At 42.1% G+C, this 27,626-nt stretch overlaps 1 protein-coding gene across 1 annotated transcript; it reads left to right on the top strand.

Moving 5' to 3' along the window:
- Positions 1–1,381: 1,381 nt before the first annotated feature.
- slc18a1 (solute carrier family 18 member A1) lies at positions 1,382–27,146 on the top strand. The gene is made up of 15 exons (XM_078565319.1): positions 1,382–1,508; positions 2,283–2,637; positions 3,583–3,641; positions 4,109–4,192; positions 5,781–5,873; positions 6,930–7,019; positions 8,362–8,405; positions 10,901–10,961; positions 13,887–13,982; positions 14,096–14,174; positions 18,664–18,715; positions 18,825–18,888; positions 24,125–24,244; positions 25,156–25,289; positions 27,033–27,146. Exons 1-15 carry the CDS (start codon positions 1,382–1,384, stop codon positions 27,144–27,146), a joined length of 1,572 nt encoding a protein of 523 aa, XP_078421445.1.
- Positions 27,147–27,626: the final 480 nt, after the last annotated feature.

Raw genomic sequence — 27,626 nt, 5'->3', positions numbered from 1 at the left:
AGTAGGTGGAGCCACAGCCAAGAGTGTCAGTAACCAGAGGGCAAAGATTTAAGATAATTGTTAAAATAACCAGGGAGAAGATGGGGAGCCTTTTTTTCAGACAGAGAGTTGGTATAATCTGGAATGCACTGTCTGAAAGAGTGGTAGAAACAGCTTCAGTAACTTACAAAAATGAATTAGATAAATACTTGCAGTGGAAAAAATTTGGAAGGGTAGAGAAATTAGATTAATTGGCTCACTCTTTCAAAGAGCTGGCATAGGCATGATGGGCCAAGTGGCCTCATTCTGTACTACGAGATTCCATTCTATACTTATTCTATAAATTTCAATTTTGCAAACAGATAGCAATATTCTCTTAAATTGAAAAGTTCATTTTTTCAAGTCTATTCTTTGTGTTCTCTAATATTTCAATCTGTGTTTTTATTTTGTCTGTCTCTCTTTTGTTCTCTTCCAATTTACCCCAATATTCATTTGTCTAACTAATCAGTTCCACAGTATGTGTAAGGGGTCGGGAGAGGTGACACAGGACACCAGGTGAATCTGCTTCTCTGAAACCTTTTAATGCCCATCCAAATCATATTAAAGCAATGGAATTCATTTCAGGAAAATATCCTTAAATCTCAAGTATTTCCTGTTGACCTGTCCAGACTAGAGGTGAGCTGAGCTGAGCTGAGTTCCCCATTAAGGCTTGCAAAGTGATGAGAGCTGAAGCTGGACATGTCTGAGGAACTGGCCACGAAGAGACAATTTAAGCAGATTCCCTAAACTCACAGTTCACACAGATTATGAGTTACTTGTCTTCACATTCGTGAAACAGGGGCTGAATTGAACATTTAGCTCCTCATTTATTAATACCTTGGACTTAGAGACCAAAATCACATCAGATTATTTCTGTAATGTCACTGTGTTAGCTTGGCTCAGTTGATATTGCTCTTGCCTGAGTCAGAAGGCTTTAAGTCCAGGCTTCTGCTACTATATGTCGCTACCTGCAACATTGATTCTGTTTATGCAAAACAGCACAACAGAAATTACACCACAGAAAGAGGCTAACTCTACCCATTTTGCCTGTACTGATGCAAATGGAAAAAAAATGTTTTGAGAATTATCTTAACTCTCGGATTGGAATGACGGGCCATTACCAAACAGGCACACCTGAATCCCAGACACTACTTGAATCTCTAAGCCGGTTTTTGTCAAGTGTAGGGATATGACAGTCTCAGCTTGAAAATATTACTTCTGTTTAGAATCATTTTGATACCCAGAGTTAGCCTGTGGTAATTAAAGTTGTTAATTAGAGGTAGGGGCTGGGGTTGACTACATCTGATGATCAATGTGTCAAGTTGTTTCAGGTCGACGAGAGAGCTACTTGCCCAGGACGAAAATGGTGACATTTGTAAAGGAGTGCAGAGCATGGAAATGGCTGAAGAAGGCAAGGCAGTCCAGGACAATGGTGCTAGTTATTGTTTATATTGCACTCTTTCTGGACTATACTTTGCTAACTGTCATTGGTAAGTTCAAGTCTAATATCTTCTGGAGATTGTAGTTTTAAAATGACATTGTGGCCATTAGGTAGAATAGGAGAACAATACTGAAGGGCAGAGGTTTTAGGAGAATGGCAGTCTCGAGCTTCTAATGTACTGAGGGACCAAGCCTCTCAGTGAGTATCTCCGGCACTGAGGGGTCAAGTTTCTCACATACTGATGCATCTCCTCACACTACAATGAACAGTAAATTGCAGATCTTTTTCCTCCTCCTCAATTTCTGTTCACCACTTTCTCCACAGTCCCAACCAAGATGGCAGCTAGGAAATCTGCCCCCAGGCCTCCCACAGTGACTGTTCTGAACCACACTCACAAGGTTCAGGTTGACATTCTTCACAGTTTTTCTTCAAACATGTCCCTTGCCTTACTGGCTCAGTATCCACCTGACTAACCTGAATGTCAGAAGAAACTATGTGGAAAATTATGTTTGAAATCCACAGTCTCCAGCATGTTTGCAAAACAACACTTTACATTATTGGGCTATCCAACCCCCTGCTTCCCCCCTCATCTTGTCACTAAGTTATGCAAAGAGATGGTACATTTAGTTATCTCCAGTGGCAAGTGTCTCCAAATGATAACTCTCAGTTGTTACAAAGAGCCATTGCCCTTGGGCTATTCTAAGGCTTCAGAGAGCTGAACCATTATCCCAAATGCCATCACTTAAGTCTACAATGGCTACAAAGGGATTTTAAGGGGATTTTAATCACTGATCAACAATAATAATCCTTTCTTCTGTTTCAGTACCCATCATCCCCAGTTTCTTGTATGATAAATATGACACAGAAATGAATGGCTCAGCATCACCAAAGCAGCCTCAAGCACTGCCCTCCACTGCCTCCCCTGACCTCCCCTATTATAGTGGTGGTCAACTTACGACGGAGAACACTGCAAAAACTGAAAGCAAGACTGAAGGGTTTGAATGGAGAAACACTACAGGAGCTCCCATTCTGGGCTTGAGGCCAACTACTGGAAAGGTCCATTGCAGCAGAAATGAATCATTTTTATCAGAGGAAAATCTTCTCGTTGGCTTGTTATTTGCTTCAAAAGCAATTGTGCAGCTGCTAGTTAATCCATTGGTTGGGCCACTGACCAACAGGTAAGTAAGAAAGCCTTTGCACCAGCAGGTAACTGGGTAAATTTGTATGGACTGGGCACTGAACTGCATAGACCACCAGTGTACCATGCATGCAACATGTTGTACCATGGACCTCGAACTTGGTCTTGAGTTCTCAGTTTCTGACACAAGAGAACACCAGTCATGGCCTAAAGCAGCACAGAATCTGTGTATGAATCTTGTCTCCAGGCAGCCACAACTAAAAGAGCAGTGCCAAAGGTTAAGATGCGCCTGTTATTGGCCCCTTGGCTGGGGGAATGGTGTGGGCACTGGGGAGAACCAGCAGGGTTTCAACTATTCCCTTTGTGAAAAACTCTTTAATTCCTGCTCATTGTCACAACACAGAATTTCCGATCCAGTTAAGTTATCTAAGGTTTCAATTTTTGTCACCTTTTTCTTGACTAATTCCAGGCTAAAGGCAAAGTGAAAGTCTAAATGCTTCAGCTCCTCATTCAAGCTGCGAAGGCAGCACAGCAGCTTGATTTGACTGCAAACCAGTGGAATAAGTGAGCTAGAAAATAAAAAGCCAGGATAGGAAATCACTTTATTCTCCTTCATAACTGACACCGGTAATACTAGTTCAGCTCTGGAATTTGTATCATGTGAATCTCTCTTCTTTGGAGGGTCTGAAATTTAAAAGGATCCGTTCATAAATAAACCGACCAGTTCACCCAGTCAAGGTAGTAAGAGTCTCGGGATGGACAATAAATGCTGGCTTGGCCAGCAACATCCACATCCCATGAATGAATTTTTAAAAAAGCCTGAATGCTCTACCTTCATTACAGTAGTGATGTTGTTGAAATGCATATTAAAAGATACAATAGATATTTTTGTCCTGTAAGGAGCATGCTAAGGCAGCCATGTGGATACTCCTTGATACTATAGCTGTCATCGCTCATGGTATAAAACGTATTTTCTTCCTTTCAGGATTGGATATCACCTTCCAATGTTCACTGGTTTTGTGATATTGTTTGCGTCAACAATAAGTGAGTAGAGTTTTAATTGCTCAATATTAAAAGCAATTATGCATGGACCACTGCAGGATGATGGTGCATGTTTTATAACTCACTTTCAGGGAGCACTTGGAAAAGTGCCATATAAGAGGCTTGTGACCAAAGTGTAAGATTTTGAAATAAAGGAGCATGTTGGCTAATAAATTGAATAAGAAATTGAGCAGTTGCAAGTAGAGAGCTGTGCGAGCAGTGCTCCTGATTAATAAGTTGTTAAGTGGATTAAAAGTACAGTTAGGGTGGGGGGGTGTTGTGGTGGAGGATTAGGGCTACAGAAGAATGCTGCATCCATTCTATTCATGGGCTATGAGATTTTCCTCACTGACTGGATGAACTGTATCCTTCCTTAATGTGGAAAAATGCATTTTCTATGGAAAACTCAGTCAAATTCTTTTTCTTCCCATTGATTTGCTTTTTATTTTATTCCTCCCTCTTGTTGACAGTGTATGCTTTTGCGAACACCTACGCCTGGCTATTTGCCGCTCGATCTCTACAAGGAATTGGCTCATCATGTTCCTCGGTGTCAGGTATTTCTTTTAGGTATCGGGAAATCCTAGGTGAAGGGCCAAGTGCAAACCACTAGTAATAGGACAGAAGAAAAAACGACGTACATCAGAGAGCAGTAATTAGGTGGGAGATTATAGGAAGAAGGAATGGTTGAGGGACATATAGAGTCTTGAGAAAGAGTAAATTAGAGTATAAGACTGTAAAATAAGCCTTGATCTCAACAGAATGGGGAGATCAGAGAAACATAGAATAATAGTGTAAAGTTGGCCATTACCTCATTATGTCTGAGACAGCTCTTTGAAAGAGCTATCAAATTAATCCCACTCTCTTGATCTTTCATGGTACTGCAATTTTTTCTATTTCAAATAAGGTGCCTTATGAAAGTCATGATTGAATCTGCTTCCATCATGACAGAGAGCATGAATAGCTTGTAGGATGCTGTATTTAGGGGCAGAAGGGACACAAGAGGAAACTTCAAAGGAGCATTTGGCATAGGCATAGAAATATAGTTGTGATTGAATGAGAGAGAAAGAAAGAAGTGACTTAAATATTACCAGCACATGACAAGTTTGTTTGTGTCTGTTCAAGAATGTGAGGGAGATGGTTGAAGAGTGTCTCAGATATGGGAGGTAGTATTGAAATCATGAGCTTTACAGAGAGACACCAAGTCCTGAGAAGATCAAAATTATTTGGTATGAAAGGGAAAATCAAACTTCTTGGAGACAACTTTAGAAGTGAGGGATCCTTTTGAGCTAAAGGGTAGACGAGAAGTGAGGATGCCAATAGATTAAGGAACACCAAAGATAGAGCCAATGAAGGTTGTAGCTTTTTATTAGGCTAACAAGAGATTTGAAGAATCTGAATCTTTCAAGTGTTGAAAAAAATGTTTTATTAGCAAATTACATTATAATTCACGAAGATCGCAGATTATAAGTATGAAGAGCATGCAATGAAGGAAGTTGATGAATGCAAAATTTCAGATTTGACAGTAACTTGCCTAATTTTATAAAGTACCAATGTGAAGGCAAAGGAGCAGTGATTACACAGTTAGGAGAGAATCATCATTCTTAAGGATAATGTGAATGAGGAAATTTCCAACAACAATGAAAAATGGAGTTGGACTTAGAACAATACGGTTATTGCTTCAAGGAGGGCCTATAAGTACACATCTTAAAGATGATGAGAGGGAATCAATTGGACTGGAGTCTGGAGAGGGGAGGATCAGTAAGAAGGGTTGAACAGAATGGAAGAATGGATAGGAAGGTAGAAGTTACCGAGAATATCCTTCACATCTGCCTGCTTCTGCAAAGGTTAACTACAGTGAATTTAGGAGAGTATTAATAAACTCAGTCAAATTATGAAGAGAAGTCAAATAGATCAGACCACTCAGCACTGAAATATTGGACTCCTGATGGAAGCTGGTTAAATAATTAGAAGCTTTCATGTGTGACAGTGGAATGGTGACAGGTTCATTGAAACTCTAAGCAACAGTAAAGTGGGCAGACAGATTAAGGATGACATTCAGACGAATGCAAAGTATGACGCAAACCTTCAGTTTTTCTCGTTAAGGCTGAATGATTGTTGATCTAATGGTTTCTTCCTCTGTAGGTTTGGGAATGTTAGCCAGTCATTATACAGATGACAATGAGAGAGGCAAAGCCATGGGGATAGTGCTGGGAGGCATAGCCGTGGGGGTGCTCGGTAAGTAGTTTGGATATTGGACTTGCATTGAACCATGTACTGCTATACTTACGTGGATAAAAAAACACTAAATATTCTAGCAGCTGCTTCCATTGTCCCTTATCACCTTTTAAGGGTGCTCAGCAGAAAGGCACAACCTCCGCACTCATGTTGCGATCCTGTTCTCAGCAAAGTTGCTTAGGTTAGGTGCAGAAGCAGGGAGGATAAACAAAGAGACCAGAATCTTGCAGGACTCTCATTCACTTCTCAAGCAGCACTGACAGAACAACACACAAGACTGATTGACCTTTTGTACTTAATGGGCAGAATTTTCACCTCAGCAATTGGGCACATGCCCGACCCGCTCAAGCATGAAATGATGTACGTTGACGTCGGGCAAGCATCCCAACGTCGACAAGTAGTCGCGCAATAGTTCGGTTGGCGGGCCCGTGTGGGAATCAGCAGCTGCCGACAATTAAAAGGCCTGTTAAGGCCATTAAAGTATCAATTAAGTTAAATATTTTGCTGCCTGTCCAACCAAGTGGCCATTGCATTTTTTTGGAAACATCATCCACGGGCGGGATGAGGTTTCCAACATCAAATAAAAATAAAATAAAACTTTTCAAATTTCACTTATAACATGTCCCTACTCGTGTGACCGAACTACCACGTGACTGCGCATTGACATTGGGATACTCGCCTGACATCAACACACGTCATTTCACACTTGAACGGGTCGGGACAGAGTCACATGAGGGGACATGTTGTATAATATTTTTCTGATTTTTTTTTAAAACTCTTCACCTCCATGAGGCAGCTCTGTGCCTCAGGGAGATTCTCAAGTGCGCACTCGCCCTCCCCCCCCCCCCCCCCCCCCCCCCCGCCGCCTGCACAGGCAGCGCTGAGCGCTGCCACTCGCGTTTCATGCTGGGTAGGCCTTAATTGGCCTGCCAGCATGAAATCGCGGGCGGTGGTCGGCTTCCCGACCGCCTGCCCCCACCAAGCCCGCCTGACAAGGGCTAAATTCTGCCCTATATATTTACTGTGGATTCATTCCAATGATTTCATTGCTTGCAGTTGGAGCACCTTTTGGAAGTGTGATGTATGAATTTGTGGGAAAGTCAGCTCCCTTTCTGACTTTGGCAGCCTTGGCTTTAATCGATGGAGGTTGGTAAAATTTTGTTAAATTGTGAAGGAGTCGTGATTTACTGGAAAGTTTTATGGACAAAATGTTCTCCCAGGTGAATGCTCTCTTTCATGTAAATCAGCTATTTCGAATCATAGAATTATAGAATAGTGCACAGCACAGTAGGAGGCTATTTGGCTCATCGTGTTTGTGCCGGCTCACTGTAAGAGCAACTCAGCTAATCCTACTTCACCTCCCTTTTCCCAGAGTCCTGGAAATTTTTTTTTTGTCTTCAGGTGAATATCCAATTCCCTTTTGAAAGCCCTGATTGAATCTGCCTCCACCACACTCTTGGCCAGTGCATTTCCAGATTCTAATAATTATCAAGTAGAAAGTACATTCTCCCCTTACAGCGACCCACATTCTGCACATCAGCCTTACTGGAGACTAGCTTAGTATGGGCCAATCTGGCTGATAGCTCCCCCATGGGATCTTTCCGCCTTCAATTATAGATGCTTCTTCTCAGATGTGTCAGCTAAGATTCTGGGATGTTGCCATTCAGGCAATCACAGAGAAAACCTGCTATTCCAAAGCAGTCCTTTTAAATTAGTTCTATTTGTACCATTTGTTAACGAAATACGATTTTACCAGTTGACAGACAAATTGTCAATGTAATGTGATTTCCTAAAACCCCATTCTTGTTGCTCCCCATGCCACATGTATACTGATCCAAGAGGACAGGGTTCTCTCTCCAATCCTCCCTCACATTGGTCACTCTCACAAGAGATTCCTGAGTAGCCACCTCAGCTATGAAATTCAGAAGGCCTCAGGAAGGAGTTCAGTCCCTTTCTCACTGTGGGAGAAAAAGACCAGCCAACCAGTCAGCTCAAAATGTGGGCATCTGCCAGAGACAAGTTTGAGAGCAAGTCACCCACCGGTCCCCTTCGCTAGGAGATTGTGGAAGGGGAAAGAGTTTTGAAAAAGAACTGCAGAATGTAACATTTTATTAGTTTCAAAATGAATGGCCTTTTACAGGACCACTTTGTGTGACTTTGCTTTATACAGTTGCTTTTGTATAGTAACCTCTATGTCCTTGAAGAACGATGAAGTAGACCACTCATGAACAGTGTGTCACTTTGAAATGCAGGTGTTGTCCGCTGGCCTAACCAGGCAGATTGTAGACTCCATTTCGCAACCACAGAAATAAACTGAGAGAAAGCTGATCAGGAGAGAAATGCCACAGTACATGGCACCTAGCAAAATAATTCAATAACTCATTTAAACTAATAACTTACTTAAATATCATGCTTTAATTAATAACACTGTAATGACTAACTTGCTTTAATTATTGAATTACTGAATTCCTGTCCCTACTTGACCTAGTTCTCCAGCTCTGCATCTTTCAGCCCACGAAGGCTACTGCAGAGGTAAGTAACCAGCCTTTTCTCTCCTCCATGAGCGACTTATGATTCTACAGAGCCCCCCCTCACAACAACAACTTGCATTCATATCGCACCCTTAAATGATTCAAAGGTCCCAAGGTTCTTCACAGGAGAGTTACTAGACCAAATTTGACACCAATCTACTGAAAAAAATATTAAGACAGGTTGGTCAAAGGGGAAGGTTTTAAGAAGTGTCTTAAAGGAGGATAGAGAGGTAGAGGGGAAAAGAGATTTAGGGAGGAAATTCCAGAGCTTATGATCTAGAGAGCTGAAAGCACAGCTGTCAATGGTGTGGTAAAGGAAAATGGGAATGCATAAGAAGTCAGAATTGGAGGAACACAGAGTTCTTGGAGCATTTTGAAGCTTGAGGAGGTTACAGAGATAGGTTGGGGAAAGGCCAATGAGGGATAGTAACAAGGAGAAGAATTAATAATTTGAGGCTCTGCTGGACCATTAGATCAGTGAAGGTCAAAGACCACATGGAAGGATAGGTGTCATGTAAAGCAAACTTCTGAAAGGGCAGGAAAAGGTGAGCATCACAAAGCAAAAAAGGAAGGAAACTAATTGAGGGGAAAGAGCCTAAGGGTCATGTAAAAAGGAAGGATTTTTAAGGCTTTGAAGATGGGTAAAGAGGTAGCAAAGCCAAGGAATTTTGCAAGAGATTTTTGGTGGGCAGGATTGTAGTGGGAAAGAACAAGAAGCGGAAATGGCAGAGAAACAAAAGCAACCTTGAAAAATAGAGGTTAAGTTAGTGGTAAAAAAGTTGGTGGATGGAGTATAATGTAGTGAAGTGTGAAGTTATTCAGTTTGGTCATAAGAATAGAAAAGCAGAATATGTTTTAAAAGGTGTGAAACCTGTAACTGTTGATGTTCAAAGAGACTTGGGTGTGCAGAAAGTTAACATGCAGGTGCAGCAAGCAGTTAGGAAGGCAAATGGCTTGATGGCCTTGATTGCAAGTGGATTGGAGTACAAGAATGAAGAAGTCTTGCTACATTTGTACAGGGTTTTGGTGAGATCACATCTGGAATACTGTGTGCAGTTTTGGTCCCTATAGTTAAAGGATGTTAAGGATGGTTCAGAGGAGGTATACTAGATTGATACCTGGAATGAGCAGATTGTCTTATGAGGAAAGGTTGGAAAGACCGGACTTGTTTCCACTGGAGTTTAAAAGAGTGAGGGGTGATTTGATTGAAGTATAGAAGATTCTGAATGGTCTTGACAAGGTGGACTTGAAAAGGATGTTTCCTTTTGTAGGTGAGTCCAGAACTAGGGGTAAATGTTTTAAAATTAGGACAGAGATGAGGAGAAATGTTTTCTCTCAGAGGATCATGCGACTTTGGAACTCTCTGACTCAGAAGGCGGTGGAGGCAGGGTGATTGAATATTTTTAAGGCGGAGGTAGGTAGATTCTTGTTTGGCAAAGGAATCAAAGGTTATCAGGGGTAGATGGGAATATGAATTCAAAACATAAACGGATCAGCCATGACTTTATTGAATGGCAGAGCAAGCTCGAGGGGCCGAATGGCCTACTTCTGCTCCTATTTCGTATGTTTGTATGTACGATATACTTGCATTGGAGGAAGTAAAATGAAGGTTCACCAGATTGGTCCATGGGATGAGGGGGTTGTCCTATGATGAGAGGGTAAGTAAACTGGGCTTATATTCCCAAAAGTTCAGAATAATGAGAGGCGATCTCATTGAAGCCTACAAATTCTGAGGAGGCTTGATAGGGTAGACGCTGTAAGATTGTTTCCGCCGGTTGAGGGATCTAAAACATGGGGGCATAGTCTCAGGATAAGGAGCCAATCATTTAGGACTGAAATGAGGAAAATTACTTCACTCAAAGGGTTGTGAATCTTTTGAATTCCCCAGAGGGTTGTGAATGCTCCATCGTTCAATACATTTAAGGCTGGGATAGACAGATTTCTGGTCTCTTAGGGAATTAAGCGATATGGATAGCAGGTGAGAAAAGTGAGTTAAAGCCCAAGATCAGCCATGATCATATTGATGGGCCATATGGTCTACTCCTGCTCCTATTTCTTGTGTCCTTGTGAATAATGCATCTTTCAGTTCAGACAGTGAACATTCAAAATCGTCACAGACTGATCTCACTCTTTCTGTCTGTTCTACTCACAGAACAAGCTGTCCAACATCCTGAATTCGAAAGATATCTGAGCAGTATAGTTCAAATTCAACTGAGCAGGTCATTCAATTCTATTTTAGACCTGGATCGGGAATTTACAATTTCCTTTGAAAGATATGTTTATGATTTCAACAAGAAATCCATTACTCCCGTCTTTGGATTTGCTTTCACCTCAATGTTAAAGTAGGGTTTATACTTCATGATAAATAATTTACTACATTGGCACTTGGCCTCATCTATCAGAATTCAAGCTAGCACCTCATGCTAAATCTCTTCAACGGTCTGAGGACTTATCCAGCAGCTTGCCTCACTGCTGTTTCCGTTAATTTGGTTACAGAGTCAGAAAGGATCATCACTCCTAACACTGTTAAGGGACCCCTACATTTTGATCGCTGCCGGTAAGCAAATTCATTCTTTCTGCATTGTGCCAGGCAGAGTTGGGATCTTCTTAGAGTTTTGAGAAATATTTGCTTGACTGTCGATTTTGAATCATTTTCCTCGTATGGGGAGCTTGGTTTCTAAGATACTTGGCAGATTCTATTGTTGGCTCAATAAATATGAATGTTAATCTAGAAAATCTACAGGAGTTTGTAAGGCAGCAAGAGGGTTCTTTTTATCTGTGCCTCAGACCATGTGCTTTTCATTATTTATTCTTTCAAGAGATGTGGGTGTTGCTGGCAAGGCCATTCCTAATCACCCTTGGACTGTGTGGCTTGCGAGGTCATTTCAGAGGGCAGTTAAGAGTCAACCACGTTGCTGTGGGTCGGGAGTCACGTCAAGGACATTAGTGAACCAGATGGGTTTTTATGACAACTGATGATAGTTTCATGGCCACCGGGTGGAATTTTACAGCACTGCCATGGCAGGAGCGGGCAGGAAATTGCGGCTAGCCATTCAAAAGCCTATTGACTTAGGTGGGACCGGAAAATCCCGCCAGTGGGAGGGGTGCAAACTATTACAGAGACTAGCTTTCAATTCCAGATTTCTTATTTTAATTTAAATTCCACCAGTTGCCGTGGTGGGATTTGAAACCCTGTCCCCAGAGCATTAGTCTGGGCCTCTGGTTTACGGGTCCAGTGACGTTACCAGTAAGCAACCGTCTTCCTACTTAAGGTGTGTCCTTAAGGGGAGTTTCAGAGACTATGGCACAACAGAATGCCTCAAGAAGGAGGGAGGCAAAAAATAGGAAACAATAGGCCAGTTAGCTTGATGTCCATCATAGGGAAGGTGTTAGAGTTGATTATTAAAAAGGTTATAACTGGGCACTTAGAAAAGCACAAAGTAATTGGGAAGAATTAGCACGGTTTTGTGAAAGGGAAATCATGTTTAATTTATTAGAGTTCGTTGAAGGAGTAACATGTGCTGTGGATAAAGAAAGGGGGCCCTGTAGATATACTGTACTTGGATTTCAAGAAGGCATTTGATAAGCTGCCACATCAAAGGTCATTGCGGAAAATAAAAGTTCATGGTGTCAGGGGTAACACATTAGAATGGACAGAGTATTGGCAAGCTGGCAGAAAACAGAGAGTATGCAAAAATGGGCCTTGGCCTGATCGGCAGGATGTGACTAGTGGAGTTCCACAGGGGTCTGTGCTGGGGCCTCAACTTTTTACAATTTACATCAATGACTTAGATGAGGGGAGCGAAGACGTGCAGACTACAAAAGATAGGTGGGAAAGTAGGTTGTGAAAAAGACATATGGAGTTTGCAGACAGATACAGATAAGTTGAGTGAGCAGGAAAAAGCTTGGCAGATGCTAATAATGTGGGAAAATGTGAAGTTGTTCACTTTGTCAGGAAGAATAAAAAAGCAGAGTATTACTTAAACGGAGAATGACTGCAGAATTCCAAGGTGCACAGGGATCTAGGTATTCTCGTAAATGAGTGACAAAAAGTTAGTATGCAGGTACAGCATGTAATCAAGAAGGCTAATGGAATGTTATCCTTTATTATGAGAGGAATTGAACATAAAAGTAAGGATGTTATGCTTGAGTTATACAGGGCATTGGTGATACCGCATCTCGAATACTGTGTGCAGTTTTGGTCTCCTCATTTATGTAATGAAGCAAATGCGTTGGAGTAGGTTAGAGGAGGTTTACTGGATTGATACCTGGAATGAGCACGTTGTCTTATGAGGATAGGTTGGACAGGCTGGGCTTGTTTCCACTGGAGTTTAGAATATTGAAGTATATAAAATCCTGAATGGTCTTGACAAGATGGATGTGGAAAGGATGTTTCCTCTTGTAGGTGAGTCCAGAACTTGGGGACACTGTTTTAAAATTAGGGGTCGTCCTGATAGGACAATGATGAGGAGATTTTTTCTCTCCGAAGGTTGTGTGACTTTAGAACTCTGTGCCTCAGAAAGCAGTGGAAGTGGGGTCGCTGAATATTTTTAAGGTAGAGGTAGATAGATTCTTGTTAGTCGAGGGAATCAAAGGTTATCGGGGGTAGATGGGAATGTAGGATTCGAAACACAAACAGATCAGCCATGATCTTATTGAATAGCGGAGTAGTCTCCAGGGGCCGTATGGCCTACTTCTGCTCCTATTTCATATGTTCGTATGATAGTCTCATGGTTATGATACTGTACTAGTAATCCAGAAAGCATTAGTTAAAATGGCCAAAAAATGTAGTCGAATTGTTGTAAAATCCCTATTGGTTCACTGTTACCTTGAGAGAAGGAGACCTTCCAGTCTGGTCTATATGTGACTTTGGTCCCACACCAATGTTGCTGACTTTCAACTGCCCCCCTCAAGTGGCTCAGGTGTGGTTCAAGAAGAAGGTCCATCTCAGCACCATCTCAGGGAAGTAAGGGATGGGCAATAAAAGCTGGCCTTTCTAATGATTCCATGTCCCAAGAATGAATTTTTGAAAAGTAAGAAAGAAATGCAGAGTAAGAGAATACTATATATTTTTCTTGAACAGTTGGGTCAGTGACAATTTGTCATGCTAAGGCTGGATTCAACAATGCACCAAACTACAATACAGTGGTCTCCTGATATATTTTATGGTGTGCCGCTGAATTTTCTCTAAGGTTTGAAATACATTTTCTTATTTTGTTGGAAGCTCAATTCTTCTCTGGCTGAATGGGACTCTCTGCACTCAGCTCAATGGGTGAGGTACGTAAGGGTTGAATCACTTGTACACCACCTTGTAATAATGATGGAGAAAGCCCTGAGTGAATGGATTACTTTGGCTTCTTTCTCACCTGAAATGCTGTGGGGAAGCTTCCATTCGCTCGGACTTTCAACATGTCTTTGTCAAATATACATTTTAGGTCAGCCGATGTGCAAATTAATAGGTGGACCTATTATTTATTTCTAGGAAGCCTGTGCTTCGCAAATATGGCCATCGCTATGCTGGAGCAGGCACTGCCAATCTGGATGATGAAGACTATGTGTTCTCCCAAACTGCAGCTGGGTACGTTTATACAAAGATCAAATTAAAACCATTGTATCTGGTGAGATGTAAGACTGAGGCACAGTCAGCTTGCTCCCCCATTTCCTGACCTGGTGTTTGTTTCTTTCTGGTAGGTTTGGCCTTCCTGCCATCCACCATCAGCTACTTGATGGGCACAAATCTCTTCGGTGTTCTTGCCAACAAAATAGGCAGGTAGGAGCAATGTGGGATATGTGCATCAACTGGCCCACAGATAAAACTCAGTAATTCTTTACAGTGTGATATTTAAGAAACAATAACATATCCTACGACATTCACACCCACAATATATATGTTGCCAGATTCATGACAACTGAAACTACACTTCAAAAGTACTTAATGGTTTAGGAGATTCTCAGATTGTAAAATGCACCATATAAATTCAGGTTCTTTCTTCCCAATTCTGACCTGCAGCCCCCATCCCACCAACACCGCCCCACCCCCCGACCCCCTCCACCAACAGCACGCCAAAACCAACAGCTCTCCCCCATCCCTTCCCACAATTTTGTTGTGAAGGTGATGACTCGTGCTGAGACGCTGTTAAATACTTACCCAAATGGCCTTAAAGTGAGTGCTGGCATCATAGCCCATCTCATCCCGGTCTCACGTGCACTTTCCAGCTGGGGTAGGGGTGGGTGGTCACTGAGCAGCAATCCAAGTTAATTTCTTTTCCCTTACCCTGAGCCAGACACTGAAATACATTTCACCTTCCCACGATCACCGTACCAGCTCATTCTAGCCAACTCAGCAAAGTCTGTGCATTAAACTTGTAGCCTTCCTGGTCTAACTCGCTTAGTTAGCACGCAAGTCGAATGCAGAGCTCTCAAAAATGTTTCTGCATATTTCTGCTAATTACAGCTTACAATCCTGTTTACACAATTTTGAATTTACATTGCATCAGCTATTGGTGCTAACCTGGTTTGAGTGAGGTTCTGTTACTGCAGTGATGTTTATCAATCACTACTGCAAATTTACCTTGTATTAATGGCAGAGTTGACACCACAGCTGAAACCGTCATCTTACAAAAAGATATAGATAGGTTAAGTGAGTAGGCAAAGATCTGGCAGATGGACTACCACGTGGGAAAATGTGAAATTGTCCATTTTGGCAGGAAAAATGAAAGAGAAGCATATTATCTATATGGTGAGAGATAGCAGAGCTCTGAGGTGCAGAAAGATCTGGGTGTCCTAGTGCATGAATCACAAAAGGCTAGTATGCAAGTACAGCAAGTAATTAGGAAAGCTAATAGAATTTTATCACTTATAACGAGCGGAAATGAATACAAAAGTAGGGAGGTTATGCTTCAGTTGTACAAGGCATCAGTGCGACCACATCTGGAGTACTGTGTATGGTATTGGTCACCTTATTTAAGGAAGGATGTAAATGTGTTGGAAGCAGTTCAGAGATGGTTTATCAGACTAACACCTGCAATGGGTGGGTTGTCTTATGAGGAAAGGTTGAACAGACTAGGTTTGTATCCATTGGAAGTCGGAGCAGAGCGGACCTGAGGGAGACAGTTGGGAGCTGAGGAAGGCCTATAAACACAGATCGGGGATTTGAGTGAGGCCTACCTTGCTGGGAGTCGGGAGCTGGGGAGCGGCTGTTTCACTGTTTCAGCTGTTGTGAGGCTGCAGTCAGGGAAAAAGCCAAAAAAGCAACTGTGACGTCACAGAAAGCTAATAAGTTGATTGGCCGGTAAGTGCTCAGTCTAAGGGACAGTGTGTGAGAAACCAGCTTAGGACGGGCGAGTTAAGGTAGATCTATAAATTAAAAGAGCCAAAACTTTAAAATAGTAAAACAAAACTTGAAAACTTTAAAATTAAAATCAAACAATAAAGATTTAAAAAAGCAATAAAAATAAAGTAATTTAAACAAACATCTAAAACACATATAAGCACATAACCTTTAGTTATCAGTGGTACTGGAATTCAATAAACACAGTAAATTTTGTAGCATACGTAAGAAGAAAGTAATTAAAGTAAATTAGCTAAATAATGTAGAATGGCGGGGCAGGTGTTATGTTGCAGCTGTGAGACGTAGGAGCTTTTGCATGCCAAGGCGATCCATGCCCGATGCCAATTTGCATGTGTGCAGGAAGTGTAAGCAGCTAGAGGAATTCTGGATCAGGATGATTGATCTGGAAGCTGAAATGCAGACACTGCGCAACATAAGGGAAGGGGAGAAATACCTGGATACTTTGTTCCAGAAGACAGTCATACCTCTTAGAAGAGGGACATCTATTTTGGTCAGCAGTGAGGGACAGGAGGATGTGACTGTCAGCGAGGCAGGTAATGGGACTGAGCAGACAGTAGTGGAGGAGCCTCAGACTTTGCAATTGTCAAACAGGTTTAAGGTGCTCACAGCCTGCGTGAATGAAAGCGAAGTCTGCAAGGTGGCTGGCCATGGCACTGTGGTACAGGAAGGAATGTAGTGTTAGTGAGGGGTAGTATAGTAAGGGGGATTGACACTGTTCTCTGCGGTAAAGAGCAAGAGTCCAGACGGCTCTGTTGCCTGCCCGGTGCCAGGGTTTAGGACATCTGCTCGGGGCTGGAGAGGAACTTGCAGTGGAAGGGGGAGGATCCAGTTGTCATGGTCCATGTAGTTAGGTGACATAGGTAGAACTAGGAAAGATGTTCTGCAAAGTCAATATGAGGAGCTAGGTACCAAATTAAGAAGCATAACCTCAAAGCCACAAGCAAATTGGCATAGGGCAAATAAGATTAGAGAGATGAATGTGTGGCTCAAAGACTGGTTTGGGAGAAGTGGGTATTGGTTTGCACTGGCATCAGACTGGGGAAAGTGGGGGCTGTACCGTTGGGATGGTTTACACCTGAACCGTGTTGGGACAAGTGTCCTCGCAAATCGTATAACTAGGGAGGTAGAGAGGGGGCTTTAAACTAAACAAGAGGGATGAGGGATCAAGCTTCGGTAGAGGTAGCAATTCAAGGTGTAGAGTTAAGACAGGAGAGCAAACTAGTAATATGAGAAATGAGGTTAAGAGAATGACAGGAAAGAACAGAGAGAAAAAACCTAAGAATACATCAGCAGTCAAGACTAGATGTTGTAAAGGTAACTAAAAGACAAAACTGAAGGCTCTCTATCTGAATGCACGTAGCATTCATAACAAGGTAAATGAATTGATGGCTCACATTGAAGTAAATAAATATGATCTGATAGCAATTACGGAGACGTGGCTGCAGGACGACAAAGATTGGGTCCTTAATGTCGAGGGGTACATGACATTCAAGAAGGATAAGAAGCTAGGTAAAAGTGGAGGGGTAGCCTTTGTTAATCAACGAGGGCATTGGTGCAATAGTTAGAGATGACCTTGGTTCAGGAGATCAGGATGTAGAATAGGTTTGGGCGGAGATGAGGAATAGTAGGAGAAATAAGTCAGTAGTGGGAGTGGTCTACAAGCCCCCTAACAGTAGCCACAGTACAGGACAAAGTATTCAAGAGAAAATATTGTGTACTTGTGATAAAGGGACGGCAATAATCATGGGTGATTTTAATCTACACATTAACTGGAAAAATCGGATTAGCAGTAGTAGCCTGGATGAGGAGTTCTTAGAATGCTTTCGAGATAGTTTCTTAGAGCAGCGTGTTCTGGAACCAACCAGAGAGCAGATTATATTAGACATAGTATTGTGTAACAGGACAGGATGAATTAATGACCTCAGAGTAAAGGCACCCCTAGGTAGCAGTGACCACAATATGATTGAATTTTACATCCAGTTTGAAAGGGATACGCATGGGTCTAAGACTAGTATCTTAAACTTAAATAAGGGAACTATGTGGGGATGATAGCTGAGCTAGCTGAAGTGAACTGGGAAACTAGGCTAGAGGATCGATCAATAGAGAAGCAGTGGCAAACATTTAAGGGGATATTTCAGAGTATTCAGAATAAATACATTCCTACTATAAAGAAAAATTCTAAGGGGAGGACCCACCATCCTTGGTTAACTAAAGATGTTAAGGAAAGCATCAAACTTAAAGAAAGAGCATACAATACCGCAAAGATGAGTGGCAGGACAGATGATTGGACAGAATATAAAGAACGGTAGAAAATGACTAAAAGGTTAATCAGGAGAAAGAAATTAAGAGTATGCGAGGAAGCTAGCTAGAAATGTAAAAAAGGATAGCAAGAGTTTCTACAGGTATTTAAAAAGGAAAAGAGTAAGTAAAGTGAGCGTTGGTCCTGTAGAGAGCGACAGTGAGGAGTTATTAGTAGATAATAAGGAAATGGTAGAAGAAATGAACAAATATTTTGCTTATGTGTTCACGAGAGAGGATACAAAAAACATTCCAGTAATAGCTGCAAATCATGAGGTGAACGGGAGAAAGGAACTTGGTGAAATTGAAATCACGAGGGAAACGGTACTGAGCAAATTAATGGAGCTGCTGGCTGGCAAATTTCCATGTCCCGACAGACTACGTCCAGGGTCCCAGGTCTCCTAGGTGATTGGCAGGTTCTGACGAGGTCCCACAGGGTCTGTACTGGGGTCTCAACCTTTTACGGTTTACATCAATGACTTAGATGAGGGGAGTGAAGACATGGTCGCTAAATTCTTCAAGCAAATGTGGATTAACCAGGCTTCAACGACAGGAATACTCTCCCATAACAGTTATACGTTCATTTAAACACTTCTCTCTGTATCTGCAGGTGGCTGTGCTCCCTGATTGGAATGGTGATTTTGGGGATCAGTATGATCACTGTAAGACAGTTTTATTTTAAAGCATATTTTACTTTACACTTTGTACAATTTTAATCTCTGTTGAGTGTTTGTTTTTCTTGTTCCTAATTTGATACCATTTGTGCCTTAGGTTCCTCTGGCAACTAACATTTTTTTACTGATAGCACCCGGCTGTGGAACAGGCTTTTCACTCGGTTAGTAGCATACCAATGTGACTACATCTGTACCCAGGATCAGACAGGGGGCAGGGCCAGTTATCCTTCAACCTAGATCTACCTAGATGACAGCTAGTTATCTATTCATAAAAATCGTGTGCCTCACATTTCGAATATTAAAAGTATCAGGTAGGGATGAACAGGCTGGTTCTCTTTTCTCTTGAAAAGTGAAAGCTGAGAGGTGACAGAATACAGCCTTTAAAATTACATACACACATATGAACATACGAATTAGGAGCAGGAGTAGGCCACTCGGCCCCTCGAGCCTGCTCTGCCATTCAATAAGATCACGGCTGATCTAAATGTAACCTCCACTCCACATTCCCGCCTAACCCTGATAGTCTTTCATCCCCTTATTAATCAAGAATTTATCTAGCTCTGTCTTAAAAAATATTCAAAGACTCTGCTTCCACTGCCTTTTGAGGATGAGAGTTCCAAAGACTCAGGATCCTCTGAGAGAAAAAAATTCTCATCTCTGTCTCAAATGAGTGACCTCTTATTTTTAAACTGTGACCCCTAATTCTAGATTCTCCCAGAGAATACATCCTCTCCACATCCACCCTGTCAAGACCTCTCAAGATCTTAATGGTCTCAATCAAGGCACCTCTTGCTCTTCTAAACTCCAGTGGATACAAGCATAATCTGTCCAACCTTTCCTCATAAGACAACCTGCTCATTCCTGGTATTAGTCCAGTAAACCTTTTCTGAACTGCTTCTGGCACATTTACATCTGTACACAGTACTCCAGATGTGGTTTCACCAGTGCTCTGTACAACTGAAGCAAACCTCCCAACTTTTGTAATCAATTCCCCTTGCAATAATCTATAACATTCTGTTAGCTCTCCTAATTACTTGCTGTTCCTGCACACTAGCCTTTGTGATTCGTGCACTCGCACACTCAGATTCCTCTGAAGCTCAGAGCTCTACAATCTCTCACCATTTAGATACCTTTTCTTCTTCCTGCCAAAATGGACAATTTCACAATTGCCCACTTTATGCTCCATTTGCCAGCTCTTTGCCGACTCACTTAACCTATCTATGTCACTTTGTAGCCTCCTTATGTCCTCTTCACAAATTACTTTCTCACCTATCTTTGTGTCATCAGCAAATTCAGCAAACATATCTTCTGTCCCTTCATCCAAGTTATTTATATAAATTGTAAACAGTTGAGTCCTCAGCACTGATTCCTGTGGAACATAACTTGTTACAGCCTGCCAACCAGAACATTACCCATTTATGCCTAGTCTCTGTTTCCCGTTAGCTAGCCAATCTTCAATCCAGCCAATGTGTTACCCCCACGCCATGAGCTTTTATTTTCTGCAATAACCTTTGTTGTGGCACCTTATCAAATGCCTCCTGGAAATCTAAGTCCAGTACATCCACCAGTTCCCCTTTATCCAAAGTACATGTGATTCTTTCAAAGAACTCCAATAAATTGGTTAAACATTATTTCCGTTTCTCAAAAGCATGTTGACTCTGCTTGTGTGCCTGAAACTTTCTAAGTGCCCTGCTATAACATCTTTAATAATAGCTTCTTACATTTTCCCTAGGACAGATGTTAAGCTAACTAGCCTGTAGTTTCCTGCGCTTTCTGTCTCCATCCCTTTTTGAGTAAAGGAGTTACATTTGCTATTTGGAACCTTCTCTGAATCTAGGGAGTTTTGGAAAAAATTAAAACCAATGCATCAACAACTCACTAGCACTTCTTTCAAGACCCGAGGATCAAGTCCATCAGGGCCCAGAGACTTGTCAACCCGCAACTCCAAAAATTTGCTCAATAACACGTCTCTGGTGATTGGAATTTTCCTGAGTTCCTCCCTCCCTTCCATTTCCTGATTTACAGCTATTTCTGGGAGTTACTTGTATCCTCTATAGTGAAGACCGATGCAAAATACATGTTTAATTCATCAGACATCTCCTTATTTTCCATTATTAATTCCCCAGGCTCACTTTCTATCAGACCAATGCTCACTTTGTTAACTCTTTTCTTATTTAAATATCTATAGAAACTCTTACTATCTGTCTTTATATTTCTAGCTAGCTTCCTCTCATACTCCAAAATTTTTCATCCTTCTTTATCTTTTTGTCACTCTTTGCTGTTCTTTATGTTCTGTCCAATCTTCTGACCTGATGCTTTTTAAGTTTGGTACTGTCTTTAACTTTTTTAATTAAAAAGTTTTGACTTGTGGAGAAGTGTAAAACTAGAGGCCATTAACATAAGATAGTCACCAAAAAAAAAATCAATTAGGAAATTCTGAAGAAACTTCTTTACCTCGAGAGTGATGAGAATGTGGAACTTGCTATCACAAGGAGTAGTTGAGATGAATAGTACAGATGGTGTTAAGGGGATGTTAGATAATCCTAGGAGGGAGATGGGAATAGAGGGTAACACTGATAAGAATTAGACAGGGAAGGATGAGAGAAGGCTCAAGAGAAGCAACTTTGGCGTTGACTGTTTTGGCCAAATGGACAGTTTCTATATTCTGTGCATATTCTATATAAAAAAAAGTATTTAAAAATGTCTTTTCTTTTTGATTTCTACTGACTGGGAGTCAGAAATTTACTAGCACCTCACTGACCACAAATTTCTCACTTCTACAACTCTAAACGGTCCTATTTACAGCAACTCGATTATATGGCCTTGAAGGGACAAAGCAACGGAACAATGTTGTGCAATGTGTGATATTGCACTCCTCTTGTTGTGAAACAACTTCTCCTCTGATAGATTTATCAGTAATATAAGGGGACACTAGTTCATCAGCAGCAACTGATATTCATATAGTGCCTTTGATGTAATAAATCGTCCTCAAGCGCCACAGAGGAGCATTCTCAAACAAAATATGACACTGAGTCACATAGGGACTTATTGGACTTGTTAAGTCAGATGACCAAAAGCTTGTTCAAAGTGGGAAGTTTCACTGGAGTGTCCGAAGGAGGAAAGCAAGGTAGAGGGGCAGAGAGGTGTAGGAAGGAAATTCCAGAGCCTAGCACCAAGGCAACTGAAGGTGCAGCCACCTATGGTGGAGCAATTAAATTCAAGGGAAATACTGCAGATGCTGGAAATCTGAAATATAAACAGAAAGCGCTGAAAACATTATATGAGGAGCAAGTAAAATTGGGGATACATTAGAGGCCAGAATTAAAGGAGCGCAGATGTCTTGGAAGGGTATGGGGCTGAGAGAGATAGGGGTGAGGCTTTGAAGGGACTTGAAAACAAGGATGAGTATTTTAAATTCAAGACGTTGCTTGATGGGGAGATAATGTGGGTCAGAAAACCCAGGGTGATAAGGGAATGGGTCTTGGTGCAAATCAGAACATGGGCAGCAGAGTTTTGGATGATCTCAAGTTTACGGAGGCTACAAAACAGGAAACCAGCCAGCAGTGCGTTGAAATAGTTAAGTCTAGAGGTCATGGAGGCCTGAATGAGGGTTTCAGCAGCAGGTGAGCTGAGACAGGAGTGAAGTCAGGCGAGGTTACAAAAGTGGAAATAGACAGTCTGAGTGAAGTTCATTCAATAAATACAAACAGCTTGTCCCAGGAATTGTATCCACCTGTGATAAAGCCATTCATCTCTTTCTAACCTCTGAAACCTCCAGCAGCCCTCAAAATAACACAGAAAATCCTGTCTTCTGCCCAGATCCCATATTCCCATTCCCTTTGCTCAGGTAGCATTACTCTCCCTGGGTTCAGTTTCTCTGCTCTTAACTCCACAATATTCCTCTGTTTTGGCACTCTGCAAGGGTTTTCCTTCAATGGTTCCTGTCTGTATTCCAAGCCCTCTCACTCAGCCCTCCTGAATCAGCAAGATTGAGCACTTAATCACAAACTAATGGTGGTTACTAAGATGTTACTCAGGATGTTAACGTTATTTTTGCGGAGAAGCAGCCAGAGCTGGACCTAATAATGGAACTGCAGCCAGAACGAGGGTCCCAACAACGTTTCTCATTCTCGTCTGTGAGGGAAACTTCAACTAGAATTGACATCTTGTATTTGCGGAGACCGTGGGCAGAATTGTCCCGACGTCACCACACGTCATTCCGATGTTCTGTTCGGCTGGCACGCGCCGGAGGCAGCTGCGCGCCCGCCAAACTGTCAAAGGCCTGTTAAGGCCATTTAAAAACCAACTGAGATAATTGACAGGGCTGCCCGTCCAACCTTAAGGTTGGCGGAGAGACGAAGAGCCCAAGCGGCCTTCGCGTTTTTCATGAAACCTCATCCATGGGTGGGATGAGGTTTCATGAAGGGTTTATTAAATTAATAAATAAATATTTCACATTTCATAAACAGTAAATAATTTTTTACTTTATTAAAAATTCTCAGTATGTTCTGAATCTGCCTGAGGTGCCTCAGGGAGATTTTTACGCTTTCACGCCCATGCACGAAAGAGCGCAGGCCTCGACTCTCCCTCCTCCCCCCCGCCCACACAGGTAACGCTAAGCACTACTGGGTGTGCATCACGCTGGGTGGGCCTTAATTAGCCCGCCCACATAAAATGGCGTCACACAGCCGTTCGCAGGCGGTAATCGGCTCCGCGCCCAATCCCAACTGGCCTGCACACCAGGGAGGAAATTCTCCCCCATGTGTCAACATGGGTTGGGACTTAAGCTAAGTCTCCAAGTCTGAGGGTGGGATCTGAACTGCTTGCTGATGTTGGTGGCGCTGAGCTGCCTGACATAGTTCAGAATTAATAAGGGATCCAACATTGGTCATGGTTTAAAATGGTCCTGTTACTGAACCCTGTCATGAAGTTGCCTGGCTCCAGATCAGCTGGAGTCCACCATGCTGAATATGAAGGGAAGAATTTATATATAAAATGTGAACAATGTCCAAAGGTTTGATCGGCAAAATAAACCTCCTATTTTAATGTCAGATGTTCAACGAATTGATTCAAGATGAATCTTAGCATTTCCTGTTCCACAATATCAGTTTGAAATGGGTATGAGAGGAACAGAGTTGTACTGAGCCCAGGTCTCTCCATCAAGAGAGTCCTGGAGAAAAGACCAACCCTAGTCTGCAGGTGGAGGTTACTCAAAGCTTTTCGATTCTAGGGTTGGGAGACATCCCCCCCCACCAAATAACCATGCAGCCATTCACTGTCTATATGAGTGAAGGGTTTCCCCATGATTAAGGTGCTGCTTCCAATCTAATCCTGCATTGGGAAAATATTGTTGGGTGTTGCAGCCTTAATTCTGAATGTGTCCTTTGAAATGACCAGGGATGATTGATTCCACGATGATTCCCATAATGGGATACCTGGTGGACATTCGTCACGTATCTGTGTATGGAAGTATTTTCGCCATCGCTGACGTGGCACTTTGTTTGGGATTTGCAATCGGTGAGTCAATATCAATGTTTTCTTGGGTGCACTTTTACTTAAATAGTCTGTATCTCTCTCTCTCTCTCTGAAAGTGCCCAACGATAGAGCTGGGGTGGGCCTACAGCTGCTCAGTATTAACCATTTCAAATTAACGCTGTGCCTCTCTGAGTGCCAACCTGCACTTCTGCAGCTTCCCATTTCCATCCAATGATTATATTCTATTGTTTCTTTTATTTCCGAGGTTCCTCCTTTCTCCCCTGAAGGCACTGACTCTTGCTGAATTACAGTTCCACTGGCACCTGTGACTCCTCTGGACCTCACTTGCTCTTTGTAAGTGAGCCAAGACAGTGGGTGTAATCGAGGCAGAGCCAGGAGGACAACTCATTAGCCGATCAATTTTGTCTTGGATGCGAAGTGAAATCACACATATTTTTCACCGTTCAACATTAATAAACGTTTGCCTACCCAACTACTTAACTGCATCCTTCACCCCTGCTGCAGTAGCCCAGTTTTCTTTTCAAATTTAACAAACTTTCAATTAATTTCTATTTTCATCATTCATGTAGAAACACCATGGTCAAAGCACCAACCCCAGTCTTCCTCTGCTGAGCAGCTCCCTCCATCTCCCGGGTGATACCACGCCTCTCACTAATTCTTAATTTTCTGCTTTCTCACCAATTTCTATCCAGTGCCACATTCTACCTTGCATTCCTCCAGGTTTTAGTTTAATTAATAGTCTTCCATGTGAGATCTTGTCAAAAGACTTCCTGGAAATTCAAATATTGTCGGAACTTGCACTATTTTATTTTAATTTTTTCAGACAAAATCAAAGAGCTCCAGCCCTTGGTGGACATATATAACTGGCTAATTATGTCTGAAAAAGTGAATGTCTCACATTAAAGATGAATAATTTTATTCTTACCATCCAGGGCCCTCAATGGGAGGAGCCATTGTCAAAGCAATTGGATTCCATTGGCTAATGGTCATCATTGGAGTAATTAACATTTCCTATGCTCCACTTTGTATCTTCCTAAGAAATCCTCCTATCAAAGAAGAGAAAATGGTAAGAGAGGTATTTTATTGCTTCAGGGAAGGGCAGGGAGGGAGGGAGGAAGTGAAAAAAAAAGAAAGGGAGGAAGAAAGGAAGGGAGGGAGAAAGGAGGGAAGGGTCGGGGGTGGGGGTGGGGTGGGCTGGCGCGGAATGAGGAAAGGAGGAAAGCAAAGGGAAATAAAAAAGGCTTGCATTTTTCTAGCACCTTTCATGACCACTGGATGCCCCAAAGCACTTTACAGCCATTGAATACCTTTGAATCGTAGACACTGTTGTCAGGAAACACAGCAGCTAATTTTCACACAGCAAACTCCCACAAACAGCAATGTCATAATGACCAGATAATCTGTTTTTATGATGTTGACTGAAGAATAAATGTTGGCCAGGCCACTGGGAAAAATGCATTGCTTTTCAAAATAGTGCCATGTGATCCTTTACAACCACCTGAGAGGGAAGGCGGAAACTCGGTTTAATGTCTCAGCAAAAAGGTGGCATCGCTGACAGTCCATTGGAATGTCAGCCTCGATTTTGTGGCTAAGTCCCTCAGGCGGTGCTTGAAGCCACCACCTACTGACTCAGAGGGAAGGGTGCTACCCACTGAGCCAAGGCTGGTGAGGGGAAGCGTGCAAAGGAATGAAGAGTAAGTGAGTGAGTGAACTGACTCAGTGAGACAGGACCAAATTGGTCAGTCAGAGCAAATGAGTTAGTGAGGATAGGGTTCAATGAGTGGGGAAGTCAGTGAGCAGCAAATGAATGAAGGATGAGCAAAGAACAAGTGAGTGAGCTCCAAAGCCATTCAGAATTTAGCTCTCATCTCACTGAGCTTTGAAACCACTGAAAGCTGATGGACAAGAAGTTCTCATTCCAGACATATATGCACATTCTTCCATGTACTTTGTTACCAAGAAGAGAGGGTGGGCTTATCTCTGTGCATGTTTGGCTTAACACTTTCTCGTGATCCTAAAAATGTTTCTGTTTTAAGAAGAAACTCAAAAAGAACCCAATGGGTAATTTCATGGTTCATTTATTCCTTTTGTCTTGGGTTGGCCAGTCCATCCCCAGCTCCATTATTCATTAGGACTCAAATAATATGCACAGACAATTGGAAAGAAGGAATGGTGTTTGAAACAAACTGATTTGCACAACACACCTCCAGTTATTGTACAGTCTTGACAGTCTGGTGATCAACTGCTCCCATCCTCCCTTGCCTTTCATGTCTTTCAGATGACTTGTTAAACCAAGGCTCTTTCTGCCACAGATAAACATAAACGGTCTCATGGTACGATTAAAAGATGAGTAGGGTAGTTATGGCTGGTGTCCTGGCAACTCTCGATCCCTCAACCAAAATCACAAACAGACTGTCAGGTCATCAGCACACTACTGTTTGTGAGACTTTGCTTTGCGCGGACTGAGTGTCATGCTTCCAAATTACAACAGCGACAACACTTCAAAAGTGCTTCAGTGGCTGCAATGGGCTTTGGGAAGTTCTGGGGTCATATAAGGTGCTACATAAATACAAGTCCTTTTCTTTTGAGAGGGAGAGAACCCACACACTGCAGTCCTGGAACTATTGTGTGTAATAATGCAAACGAAAATTTCACAAAGAATTCCTCAGTCTGTTTCTTTAATGGAGGCATTAACCAGTTTATTTCAAAATAGCGGATAAAAGAAATGTACCATATGTTCAACATTTGTGTGGTGATAATCACATGGTGTCGACCAGTCAAGCGCTAATGCTTTCGCTTTTTTTGATAGGCAATTTTGTCCCAGGACAATTGTGTGAATCCAAATCTTTACACTGCTGAGAGGGACGGGCAGGAATTCCCCATGACTGAGGCCAGAAATGAGGAAGGAGTAAATTCAGAATAGGGGCTGATGTACTGATGGTCAAAGGCCTGTAACTCCTTTATTCCACCGTCATCGCTTTCAATAAATCCACACCACAGTTCTGTTCACCACAAGAACCTCAAGCCGGCAATACTGCATGACATGATACAAGATGGCAATACAGATACCAACAAGGAATCATTATACTTAAAAAGGCAGTGAGACATCAGATTACACAGAATTGTGTTGACTCTACAAAACAGAAACAAGCTCCAGACAGCATTTATGCTCCACGAGAGCCACCTCCCACTCCTCTTTATCTGTACCTATCAATCTATCCTTCTATTTCTTTCTTCCTTACTAATCCAGCTTCCCCTTAAATGTATTCGTGCAATTTAGTTCAACTACTCCTAGTGGTAGCAGGTGCTACATCCTAACTACTCTTCGGGTAAAGAACCTTCTCCAGACTTGTCTAATTGTTTTATTGGTGACTATCTCATATTTATGGCCCCTAGATTTGGT

This window comes from Cetorhinus maximus, chromosome 20, assembly GCF_964194155.1.
Source record: "Cetorhinus maximus chromosome 20, sCetMax3.hap1.1, whole genome shotgun sequence".
NCBI classification, from domain to species: Eukaryota; Metazoa; Chordata; class Chondrichthyes; order Lamniformes; family Cetorhinidae; genus Cetorhinus; species Cetorhinus maximus.
The sequence above is the reverse complement of the archived record's forward strand: the minus strand, read 5'-3'. Positions and strand labels throughout refer to the sequence as shown.